Raw genomic sequence first — 12,773 nt, 5'->3', positions numbered from 1 at the left:
AATCTGGGGCGGGTCCTATCAGCTGAGGTGCTGAGATTTTGAGACTCCTTAAATGATTCTAAAATGCTGGTATTTTAAATGAATTGATTTCTAAAACTCAGCTGCCCAAGCCGCTTATGCGCAGCCTAGGCGTTGGGCGGTGGGTGACTGCTGTGAGGAACACCAACTCAGTGAGATGGGTGGCCGATTAGTTGGCCTGGGCCAGTGATTAGTCGGCCTGGGCGGCCTAGGCGGACGTTCTTTACTTCATTTTGTGTCGAACATGAGAGACATGGAAATTAAGAACACAGAGATATATACACAATCTTATAACCAAAGATGAGAGAGAGTGCATCATTCCTGCTGCTGCATTTGAGAAAGAAGCCATATATGCATAGGATTGAGAAACAAAAGAAATTGAAATTCAAGAATCAAAATTTTTGATCCAAGATCCAAACTTAGATAAAACTTAAAAGAAGCTGAGATTTTTCTTTCATAAGTAAAAAATGATGAGATGCCACCTCTTTGAGTTGAAGAAATTAGAAAGGGCATATGGGTTTTAAGAAGAAGAAAATCCAGACGCTTGATGAGAGAGAGAGTAGAGAGGTATGGTTTTTCTTTTTAAGAAAATGAAGGCACGGTTTGCGAAATGGTGAAAAAAAAAGTATTTTAATTCTATGGATGTCAGATGCAATAGCTACATAATCATATTTCGTGCCACCACTGCCACTACGGACGTCATTGATGAGAGTAATTGACTGTGTCAAAGGTGGGGTGATGAATATGGCATAGATTTTATCACAGTTCGTGTCAATATGTGCCAATATTTTTAGTGTATCTCAAATATTTTGAGCATCAATTAATTTTTATTATTCTTATTTATATAATTATATGATATAAAATAAAATTTAAAAAAATAAAAATCGCCTAGACGCTAGTTCTCTAACCACCGCTCAACTAGCGCCTAGCGATTTTTAGAACCTTGTTAGTACCAGAGACTGAAAGTTACAAAAACTTACTACATGCTTTGATTTTTTATTTGAGAATAAAATTGGGAAAGCATTAAATTTTATTTTATTTTCTTTAAAATATTTATTTTTTCTGTCCACTCACTCTAATAGTTTTCAATATTTTTCCCTGGGTTTTTCTTTGGCAGTCTGCAGACTAGTTGAAATCGGGTGTGCATAGGAGTCGAGGCATAGTATCCACCACTTTCATCTTCGTTGTAGGTTACTATTTAACTTATGTAATATATCGTCATCTTCATTGTAGGTTACTGTTTAACTTACTTATGTAATATATCGGTTTAATCCTTAAATTGCTCTGATCACTAGACTATTGAATTGTTTTGTAAAGTTCAGTGTTTGGAAATTAAATTTGGTTGTTGCAATCTTTGGGTTAAGAATCTTGTTTAAAGGTTTGGCTAGTCCATTTTAGGGGTAATTCTATCAAATTTTTGGTAGAATTTCTCGCAAGGCCTCGCATGACCAATTCAAATTTCATGATGAAATTTGGGCGGGTCTTGTCAACCTCTCTACTAGCTACTCCCAAAATACCCATAGCAATAAATTCTAAATTTTAATTTTATCATATTAACAATTAGTTTTTTATGAGTCGAACTCACGATTTCTCACTTACAAATGAAAGATTTATGCTAGTAGACCAAATGGTACTTAGGGTTCTTGATAAAAGCTCAAAACTAAGCAGTTGCCTCATCATACGGGCAATATTCGAATAAAAATTTGCAATTGTTGCAGTGAGTACGTGGGTTTTGGCTTGCCCCGCAGCCATATCAAATTCAAATGGAAAGTCATATTGATGTGTGCATGAGATAGTGCTCCATCATATATGTATCTAATATATATTATTCATGCGTTGTACGGTAACATGTTCTTCGATTTCTATAATATAGCAGACTGCATAGAGCCTGAAATCATTCTAAATTTTCATAGAGGTTAGAATCAAACAAAAAATTGAAGGCCAGGAAATGTTGGACTTTCTTCAAACTTATTATATGAAGAAAGCACATGCTTCAACATTGGTAAGCATTAAGATTGATCGAGTAAAAGTTTTGTTTGTTTTTAATAACTAGTGATTTGCATTCAGCAAACATGAACAAAGATCACTGATAGGTTCATAATTTCATATATTTTTATATCCTTAAATGTAGGATTCTAGGCTTAGAACTTGTCATCTTTGAGTCATTTACTTTGTTTTTGTGTTTTGTAGGTTAAATTGGAGAAAAGAAGGATTTGGAGCTTAAGTCAAATGCAGGATTGAAAGGATGCCGGCCATTCTGATCTTCCAGAATTGTCTCTGTTTTGCGTCAACTTCAAAGATTAAACTGTACCTTCTCAGAATGAATTAGCAGGCAAGCCTTATACCATTGGAAAGATACGGCTGTTAGCTTTCTGAGGAATTTTACGGAAGTGGATTCGCATTCTTGTGGAGGAAGTTATGATGATTTAAGTGAACCTAGTTCAGGAAGGCAGATTCTGACGGATTTTGCATATATTTTCGGAATCTGACTTGTGAGGCCCAAGTCCGTTGATCTTAGCACCCAAATAGAATAAGACTGAACGTGTTTGACATACTTGGAGTAATTACTTGCATTGACTATAGTAACCTTGCGTTTTCTTTGGAGAGAAGAAAGCAATTCCAAGTTGGACTAGAAGACCCAAGAAGCCCAAGTCAAATAGGAATTAAAAAGAGATATACAAGGAGAAACCTAGGATGTTTTTGGAGACACAAGGTGTGGCCTGGAGAGCAGATTGAGAGGCAACAAGAGCAAGAGGAGTCACCTCCATCTTTATTCCTCCTTCACTATATTTTTCTTAGTTATTGTTATCGTTTCTTTTTGCTAAACTTCTAAGCTAGGGCTGAGATGAAGCCCCTAGTATGACTATTCTATTTGTTTAGTTGGTTTGCTATTGAATTTCTGGATTTCTATGTTAAACTCTTAATCACCGTTTCAATAGAACTTTTATTTAAAATCTTTGCTCGGGATCAATAAGACCTAGGTTTTGTTTATGAGTTATTTGGTTGGAGAACATGATGCTTGATCAAAGAGTAGATGTTTTCTAGGGTGCCTAAAGATAATTCAATCTTGTGATTAAAGAGTTGTGAATTGAGAATACAAGTGCTTGATCATAGTCGATATTCTTGTTTGCATGATTTCCTAGTTCTTTTGTGCCTAATGGAGTTGAACATGTTTGCTTGAACCTGATCATTAAGTGAAGTAAATTATAGTTTGGCTACTTGAGTTCTATATGGGATCAATAAGTTAGAATTCATAAGTTAGAAGAACTTTGGCATATGTCCGGTATCAATAAGGCTTATGTACGGGAATCATTAGCATAAAATCTAGGGAATTCAATGGTTGTCAGCTAGCAATAGAGTAGAAGTACGAGGTGGTGGATTCAAAGTCTTAGCATTCAACTCTCATATTCACCTCTCAATTCTTTTGTTTCTATTCTTAGTTGTTTAGTTATAATTTCAATCATCACAATCTTCCCAAATGTTTGTTTATTTGTGTGTTCAATTGGTTATTTGAGTTAGAATCAATTTGAGTTTCAATCCTTGTTGGAACGACCTCGTGCTTGCACTAACTATACTAGAATCGATTTGTGCACTTGCGAGTAATCATTTAAAACACAACAATCACTACAAAGGAGAAACTAAATTGCAGCTCTCCCGAACAAGAACAAAAAGTTTTTTTTTTTTTGTCCTTATTAGTCATGCCTTTGCATTCAGCAAACATGAACAAAGATCACTACAGAGGAGAAACTAAATTGCAGCTCTCCCGAACAAGAACAAAAAGTTTATTTTTTTTGTCCTTATTAGTCATACCTTATGAGTTGCTAAAGTCAACCATCACTTGAAAACAGATAGAGAGGTTCAAATGCTAATTTTGAATGTATGAATTGAAGCATTCTAATTTATAATTAATGTGTACGAGGTTTTCATTTGAAATTAATATGAGGAAAACATTAAGTTTAGGATGAATAAAGATCCTTTAGGATACTGTTAAAACATCCAAATATTGAACAAAAGGATCATCTAAGTATGCAACAAACACTCTAATGCCAGTTATCATGAGATATCTTAATACAGAAACAGTTCATTCCTATCTCATGTGTATATAGCAAAATAAAGCTCCAAAACTCTCATGTCAAACCATATATGCATCTACTAATCTATAATATATACTATTCCAGCACGAAATAGATAGAATAAATTCCATTATAAAGTGACAAAATATTAGCATTGAAAAGAGAAACTTACATGTTGTCTGCTACCAATTCAGGCTCGGATCCATTCAGCAAATTTCCAGTTAAGAATCTAAATAATTAGTACCAATAAAATTCAGTAAAGTACGTGATGTTCGTAATTAAGATTTTTTTTTTTTTTTGATGCGTAATTAAAAATTTTATGCTTAAAGGATTTGCTTACATGTTTTTACCAATTATGAGTGCATGAAAATATGTGTGCGTGTGTGTGTTTGTGACTGGATGCAGTGTAATCATTATTTTCCATCTTGAATGCCTGCCTCAAATGGAAGGGAGTCTAAATCTGTTATCAAATTGCGCGCTTACATGTAATCCAACTTATTTGGAGCAACAAAGTTGCTTGGGACTCTTCCAGTTAGCTTGTTGAAGCTGAGGTCTCTGCAAACAAATCAATGTCAGATGCATTCTAAATATGCTCTTCAGATAAAAATGTAATTTAAAAACAAAAAAGAGTCTGGATAAATATGACGCCAGACAACCAAATATTTTCCGAACAGCTTAAAGAAACGGGGCCTTAAATGAAACACATGCACAACACAAAACCACATTACTGTGTAAAGCAAAGCCCCAAAAGTATGATGTCATCAACTGATAAAGCCTTTCCACCATTATAATCTCCACTCAAAGGACAATTATAAGGTCGTCTGAACTTCAATCGAAGTAATTAATTGTTCATCTGAAAAGGTAATCCATCCGATCACGGAAGCCCCAAAACATGATTAGCATATGTGGTTGTGTAATTAACATGTGATGCAAAGAAATCAGAGATGAAGCACACAGTTTCTACAATTAAGGAAATCCGCTTTTTCAGCATACCAATTCTCCAGCGACGTAAGGATGGGAAAGATTTAACTAGATTCTATGCATAAGAGAAAGATGTACAGTTAGACACACGGAAAAACAGTAGAAATACATGTAAAATATAAGCAACGAAACGTATGATAGTCCTGAAGGATGCCAATTCGGGGGTCAAAATCTACAGCACCCTAAACTTATGTTTCTTTATCTTCTTCTCCTTGTTTCCTCTTCCATTTCCCTCTTTCTATTTAACTTTCTGTGTCCATGCATCAAAAAGAGACCCATTGCTCTCTTTCGCATACATAAGGCTCCTCGATTAAACACCGTACGTGCAGTCCGCACAGGCATATTACGTACCTCTAACATCATCTAAGCCATGCATTAATGCCAAGATCGTCCTTTAATTAGTAGAAGAACAAAATCCAGAAAGAACATAGTGAATAAGACAGAGAAAGTAAAAAAAGGAACAAGACATCTGTACTAACAAAGTTGCCAACTCTGTCATGTCCGAAAAATATACTGGTAGCTGTCCATTAATATTGCAAGTTCTCAATATCCTGTAACAGAATGAAAATTTTGAGTTTGCATGGAGTTCTGGTACCAGTAATGTTTGTCATGTAAGCATTAACTCACAGTGTCCTCAGATATTTCATATTCTCAAGTAGAGGAAAGGATGATTCAGGTCCATTCAAGTCAGCAATTCTCCTGCAAGTTAAACTTGATGAATGAGTTATTCATAATCTCTTTGAATTTATAACCTGCAACTCTGCAAGACATCAAGAGCCGAACTAACAGGTCGATTAAATTTGTCAAAAGAGAAATGCCAGAAGGAATTGGCCCCGTCAAACCGCTAGCCTGAATCCATCTGTATAAAGTATAAACAAATCACAAGTTAGTAAAATATTTAGAATCAAGCAATAGCAAAGATGACATGCATGAAAGACGTATATATACTCACAGTTTCTCAATATTTGTCCAGTTTTGAATAAAATTAGGTATCTCCCCAGAAAAGGAATTGTCCATAATCCTACTGCATAATGATGAGAAAAAGAAAAAGCATACCAATTTATTCTCGGAATGGAAGAAATAATGACCGAGTCGGGGATTAGGGGAAAAAGAAAATAAGAGCTTACAACTCCTTTAATGTGGCAAGCCTTGCAAAAGTACTCGGCAACTCTCCAGTAAAATTGTTCGAGGTAAGACCCCTAATAAATTAAGGGAGGAAGCAATTGTATATAATTAAAGATAAAGCTGTGATAACCCGATATTTTTTATGAAATTAATGAATTATTTAATATCACAAGAAGTAATTGTTTTGAGAAGGCAAAAAAAAAATTAAATTAAATTTGGAAGGGACTTTGCTTCTATTTACCCCTTCCAAATTTAATTTAATTTTTTTTTTGGAAGGGGCTTTATCAGTTGCCTGAGGGAAAACGTGTCATCTAAAAAAAGGGTATAAATATCACCGTGAGTAGTTTTAGTAGGACCTCCAACTTTTACATGTGGACCTACATCTTTTTTCAATTATTATTAGACTTTATCGATTAATATGAAAATGAGCATAAAGAGAGAGAGAGAGAGAGAGAGAGAGAACAAAGACTCTTCTTAACTGATCCCCATTAATACAAGTTACCTAAAATAATTAATTTTTACGCATAGCTTCCCTCATTTAATAAAAAAGTACGTTTCAAAACAATCTAATTTGAAATTTTATCATATTCTCAAAGATGGCTTCCGTGCTAAATCCTAGCGCCGCCGTTGATAGGTGGCTTTTCTGGAGGCTTCATGCGCCTCCTCTCCAGCGTCCGCTCAAGCGCACAAGCCTTCCTCTCCATGGCTGCAAGCCACTCATCTTTCGACGGAACTTTCTTCCAACGGTGAGTGATCTGATAGGGTGGGTTTTCTTTGCGCTATGGCTTCAGGTTTGAGGCTGTCTGAGGCTGTGGGATCCCGGCGGTACTCTGATCGATGTGCTGCCAATCCTAGTCGGTGATTGGTGGAAGAGAGATCGGGTGCAGGCACGATGGGGATTGCTGCTGCTGGGTTTAACTTGGATCTGGTTCGGGCGGCGACATCGACATTGGGCAAGGCTGGCTTCTGCTTCCTTGCACGGTGAAGGTTGGGCTTTAATTTGGTTGCGGTCATTGCCGGGATCGGAGATGGCAGAGCTTCTTGGTGCCCTGCGTTGGGTGCCCAGAGTAATCCGGGTGTTCCTAGTAGGCTGGTATTGGGCCCACGCCAATATGTTGGGCCAACCTTTCCTATGGGTTTGGATTTAGGACCCGGGTGACCCTTTGCCTAGCTCTATGTTACGTTGGATTATCTCTCTAAGTGTACTGCGGTTATTTTCAAGTGGATCGAGCCTTCCTAGATTCTATAAAAAGTCTTAGTATAGTCACGCTGTGAGTACCACAATTGCATTCATTGGCGAGCAGTGTCCCTTATGCTGAGTCGAGTTTAGGTTTGATTGGTTTGCTGATCTTTTGCATGCCCGGATCGCAAATTCTGATTGTTGGGTCTACAATTTTCAAGGTCATGACAATGGTTCCGTTGTTGGTAATTGTCCTGAGGATGATGAGGATTTACCTTCTGAATTTGCTAGTTTTTCTAGAAAAGTTTCAGAGCAGAGTTTTATTGTACAAGAACAACCGGGTGATGTAGTACATCTTTTAGTTTGTTCTATCTTAGCTCTAACACCTAGGCTTTTCTGGCCTTTGTATGCTCCCCATTGGGATGCACTCTTAAGCAATTTCAATCGCTAATTCAATGAACTTTTCTTTCAAAAAAAATCTAATTTGAAATTTTCTAAAACTAAATTCATTAATATTTTGGTGTAGTTATTACTGATTAAGATTTAAGGTGAACTCCTTTTAATTAGATTTAATCAATATATGTTTAAGGACACTTAGTTTCTGTGTCTGGTCCAAACTCTAATTACTTGCTAGAGTTGTAATACGGTTGCTAGAGTTGTAATACAGTTAGTCTTACGGATATATATTAAGATATTTCAATCATTGTACGATTTAATTTCCTTGTAAGATGCAGATGAAAAAGAGTCTCATATTATCAATGAAAGTACAGATCATTCTCTCCCAAATTTTTGATCTCTTAAAACACGTTATCAGCATGAAACTCTAATCCTGAAACCAAGAAACCAAAACCCCAACTACCAAAACCTTGAAACCCTAACTGCCTCCGTCGCACACCTTGAAACCCTTGATCCCAGAAGCCCAGAACCGGTGGCAGAACCACTAGAACCAACCGGAAAACCACCGGACCAACCACGGAAAATCTTGCAAACCAATGAACGGGTCGGGTTAGCCTCGCCAGTGCATCTGCCTCTTTTTGCTAGCATTACCTTGCCTCTGCACCTGCATTAGCGCGCCTCTGCACCTGCATTAGCCTCGCTAGCGCCTCTTTTCGTCCACGTTAGCCTCACCCGGCACTGCTCGAACTAGCCTTGCTTCACCTATCCTTCACGGATAGCCGCTCCTACATAGAAGTTTAGCCTCACTCCCCTCAAGGACAGACTAATAACCTCACCTGCATTGGTTAGCCTCACTCCTAGCAAGCTCCAGTCAAGTTCAGGCCAACTACCATCCACCACCGGCTACCAGCGACCAGACGGGCCTCCGACAAGCCTTTTTCGACGAGATTCCTGCCAATTTTCCAGCGACCCTATTTCGAGGTAAATTTTACAAAAAGTTCACATTTTTTATTTTTTTTCAATTTCTCTTCTTTTTCTCAAGGACTTCCAACATCCATTCTTCTACCTCCCACTGCTTCTTTTATGGGAAGATTAAGCCGAACTGTGGGGTTTCATGCTATCTCCAAACTTATAGTTTGTTAAGATCTCCAAACTTAGAGTTTGTAGAGAATATACGATCGACCACACACATCATTGCTTCGATCTAATCTAAGATCTCTTGGAACTAAATTTCTTGGGAGCGATTACGCTCAGAAATTTCTTTTGTTTTCGTAGTAGCCTTTTTGCTCCAAAACTAACCCCTTTTTCTTGTTCTTTTCAAGATGAATAACCTGAACACACTGGAATTTGGTCCATTGGGGACAACTGGCACTGAATATCATAAGTGGGTTTGTGATGTCCGCCAACATCTCAAGGCTTAAGGGATTCTATCAACAATTCTTGAGCCCTCTCCAGACGTGCCTATTGTAGCCCAGGCTCAAGCTTCGAAAGCAAATACAGCAGCTATGGATGCAAGGCAAAAGCCGTCATCCTAATGACTAGTCATATGGATGATTCACTCCAATACAAGTACTTGAATGAAGAAGATCCCAAAAGACTGTGGGTCTTACTCGAAGAGCGCTTTGGCAACGTTCGTGACTCCCTGCTTCCTGACCTAGTAGCGAGATGGCATAATTTCCACCTCTATGATTTCAAGATAGTTCTTGATTATAACTTGGAAGCACTTCGTATCAAATCCTTGACGGAATTCTATGGAAAAGATATCATAGATGCGATGATGATCGAGAGGACTCTCTCTACCTTCCCCGTCTCTGCATTGATGGTTGCTAAGAACTATCGTATAGATGTAACTGCAGGACGTATCACAAGGTTTTATGAGCAAATTGGAGCCATGAATGAAGCTGAGAAGCATGACAATATCCTTGTGAAAAACTATAATTCGAGACCCGTGGGAACCAAGTCTAATCTGGAGTCCAATTATAGTCGCGCCCTTAAGGGAGGGAGCCAAGAGTGAAACCCTAATTATAGAACAATTCTGGACGTTCTGGTCTATATTCTTGCTCTATTGAGGAAGGTAACCGCCTAGATAAGCGAACATGGAACCATGGTGGTGGCACCACCAACCATAAGAGACATCCAAATCGCGCCCCAAAAGCGCCTACATTAAGGGAGCCTAACCATAGAGATGTTTGTCTTTGATGTGGAGCGTTGGGACATTGGACAAAGGCATATAATGCGTTCCAGAATTTTACAAACTCATATAGGATGTATCGTGAAGCAAAGGAAGCAAACTACATGGAACAAGAGGATCAAGAAGGTGATCTTGAGCTAAGGGTGGAAGACTTCAAATCAGGCCAATATCAAGAGACTGGCCATTTTGATTTTCCAAGAGATGTAATAAGGTAATTGTCGCAGTATTATTAGCAGATGTCATTGGTTTAGTTTTTCTTCAATTAGCCTCATCCAAAGTGAGTATGATGTCTAGCAAAATTTTGAGATAAGTGGTACTTAAGCAAACTTTGCTCCACTGACATCTCTCTACTTCCGTGATCATATTTATTTTGAAGTTACTGAAAGAAGTCAAACGACTACCTTTGTTTAGCATTAGCTAGTTTCAGTTTAGATTTCTTTATGGTTTAGAAACAATGATGTACACCGTTGGCTTATGAATAAAATTTCGAGTTCTTTTCATTATGACTCCATTTTAAATTCTGAGCATATTCCTCTGTGACTACTATGGCTGGGCCATCAAGATTAGTTCGAGGACGTGAAATGACCCAATTTCTCTTGCCAAATTGGCACCTTTATTACTATCACAGAAGCTCTCTACGCTCTCAGGACAAATCAAACACTATTGAGCTATTCGAGCCAACAGATGCCATGCAGAAATGCATCTTGAGAACAGAAAAGAGTTCTTTTGCATTACCTCTAATAAGTGATAACAAAGGCGCATCTTAGAGAAACTTATGTGTCTGTCTAGTGGATTATATGTCACCACTATTCGAGCTATTAAATCCAAAAAGTTATGAGAGAAGATCTCTTGCGTTTGGACACATGACAGGATAGGTTATCCTAGTCATGATATGAAGATCCATATATTAAAGACTTCACATGGACATCCATTCGAGCAAAACAAAGCAAGAATCAAAGGTTGATTCCTGGACCACCGCCGTTGTCAACCGCCGGCCTAGGGTTGGCGCCATCCCTATCCATGACACCATGTATGGAGTCCATCATGGTGATGACGCCATTGGTGATGTTGTAGTCACCAACTTTGTTTCTAATAGTGTTTAAGACTCTCAGACCTAACCAAAATCCTCATTGCTTGCTTCTAAGGCCCCTCGCTCATTTTGCAAAGCTTGTTCCTTAGTGAAATTAGGACTGAGATCGTCCTACGCAAAGGATACGAAAATACTCATTCCGTTCTTACATAGAATCTAAGGGGATTCTATGGACTGAGTCAACCAACTTGCAGACCGTTTAAATACTAAATGATGTTGGTTAACACGCAAACACGCTGGTCACGTGGGTCGTGCCATTATCCATTTGTAATGCTGCTTATGCTACACTCCTAGCACAAATCATATGGAGACGGGCTCACTACTCGGATCATCCCATTTAGTCAATTCGACTTGACAATGGTGGAGAGTTTACATTGAAGACTTTCGATGATTATTGGATATCATTGGGACTGATGTTTAACATCATATTCCTATATACACACCTAAATGGTTTCGAGGAAATGACTACGATGGTAGCCCGAACATTGGTAACGCGCACCAATTTCCCTATATCCTCTTGGGGCTATGCAATATTGCATGCAGCTATGCTAATTCGAATACAAGCTACCGCCACCCAACCTTTCTCTACGTTATAGCCAGTGACTGGGTACGAGTCTGACATCTCATACTTACTCATATTTGAGTGCGCGATTTATGAGCCAATTACGCCGCTACAGTGCACCAGGATGGGTCGTCACAGACTAATGGACATATACGTTGGGTTCAAAGCTAAAACGATCATACGCCACTTAAACCCTTGTCAAGCGATTTCTTTACCGCATGTCTTGTGGAATTGTCACTTTAATGAGACAGTCTTCCTATTCTTAGGGGAAGATAAGAACGTCAACATTCAACAAGAACGACAGGAATTGTCATGGTTTCTCCCCACTATGTTTCATCTCGATCCATGTTGAATTGGCCAGATCACACATATCTGCTGCAACGTGACTGCAACGATGGACATCCCTATAAGAGGATGTAGCGCCACCCTACACGGAGGTACGCATGGCACCAACGCGATAGAGAATGGCACTCTGCTGTCACAGGCCATGGCCCCAGCTAGAAAGAGTGGGAGGCCGGTGGGTTCAAATGATACTTTGGCACAACCCAATCCTTTGATCATCGACACTCAAAATCCGTCTCATGAGGATGTTCTGGATTATGGTTATCATTGGAGGATGCCTCAACGTCAAAGCCTATTCCTGAAAATATAGTGATCTTTGAAAATTATATTAGTATACATGAGACGTGGGATAGAAACTCCATCATTATTGATGATGTATTGGAGCATTTCATTGCGCATGAATTTATTGAGTCTGATGATATCAAATCATGCTCTGTTGATGAATGATGGATGGCAACATAGAGAAAATTGGCCTAAATGGAAATATGCAATTCAGGTTGAATTAGATTCTCTAACGAAGAGGAAGGTTTTTCGAGCCAGTGATGCTGACTCCTCCTAACATAAAATCTTTTGACTAGTGGGTCTTCATTAGAAGCATGATGAGAAAAAGAAATTGTAGACTCGCCTCATGGCGCAAAGCTTCTCACAAACGCCATGAAATCGACTATGAGGAGACATGTTCTCCCATAATGGATGTCATTACTCTCCACTACCTTGTCAGTTTGGTAGTTTCTGAATAACTGAACATGCAGCTTACAAATGTGGTCACTACATATCTTTATGGGGATCTAGATACGGAATATACATGAAGGTTC

At 38.4% G+C, this 12,773-nt stretch overlaps 1 protein-coding gene across 1 annotated transcript in view; it reads right to left on the bottom strand.

Moving 5' to 3' along the window:
• The window catches only part of LOC112175859 (probable leucine-rich repeat receptor-like serine/threonine-protein kinase At3g14840), a 44,861-nt gene that overhangs the window by 22,250 nt on the left and 9,838 nt on the right, over positions 1-12,773 (bottom strand). Inside the window, 7 exon segments of the mRNA XM_040510170.1 lie at positions 4,264-4,320; positions 4,575-4,646; positions 5,552-5,623; positions 5,700-5,771; positions 5,860-5,931; positions 6,025-6,096; positions 6,200-6,271. Coding sequence (XP_040366104.1) covers positions 4,264-4,320; positions 4,575-4,646; positions 5,552-5,623; positions 5,700-5,771; positions 5,860-5,931; positions 6,025-6,096; positions 6,200-6,271 — 489 coding nt within the window.

This window comes from Rosa chinensis, chromosome 7 (assembly GCF_002994745.2).
Source record: "Rosa chinensis cultivar Old Blush chromosome 7, RchiOBHm-V2, whole genome shotgun sequence".
Classification (NCBI taxonomy): domain Eukaryota; kingdom Viridiplantae; phylum Streptophyta; class Magnoliopsida; order Rosales; family Rosaceae; genus Rosa; species Rosa chinensis.
Note: the sequence above shows the minus strand (reverse complement) of the source record. Positions and strands in the feature narration are given on the sequence as shown.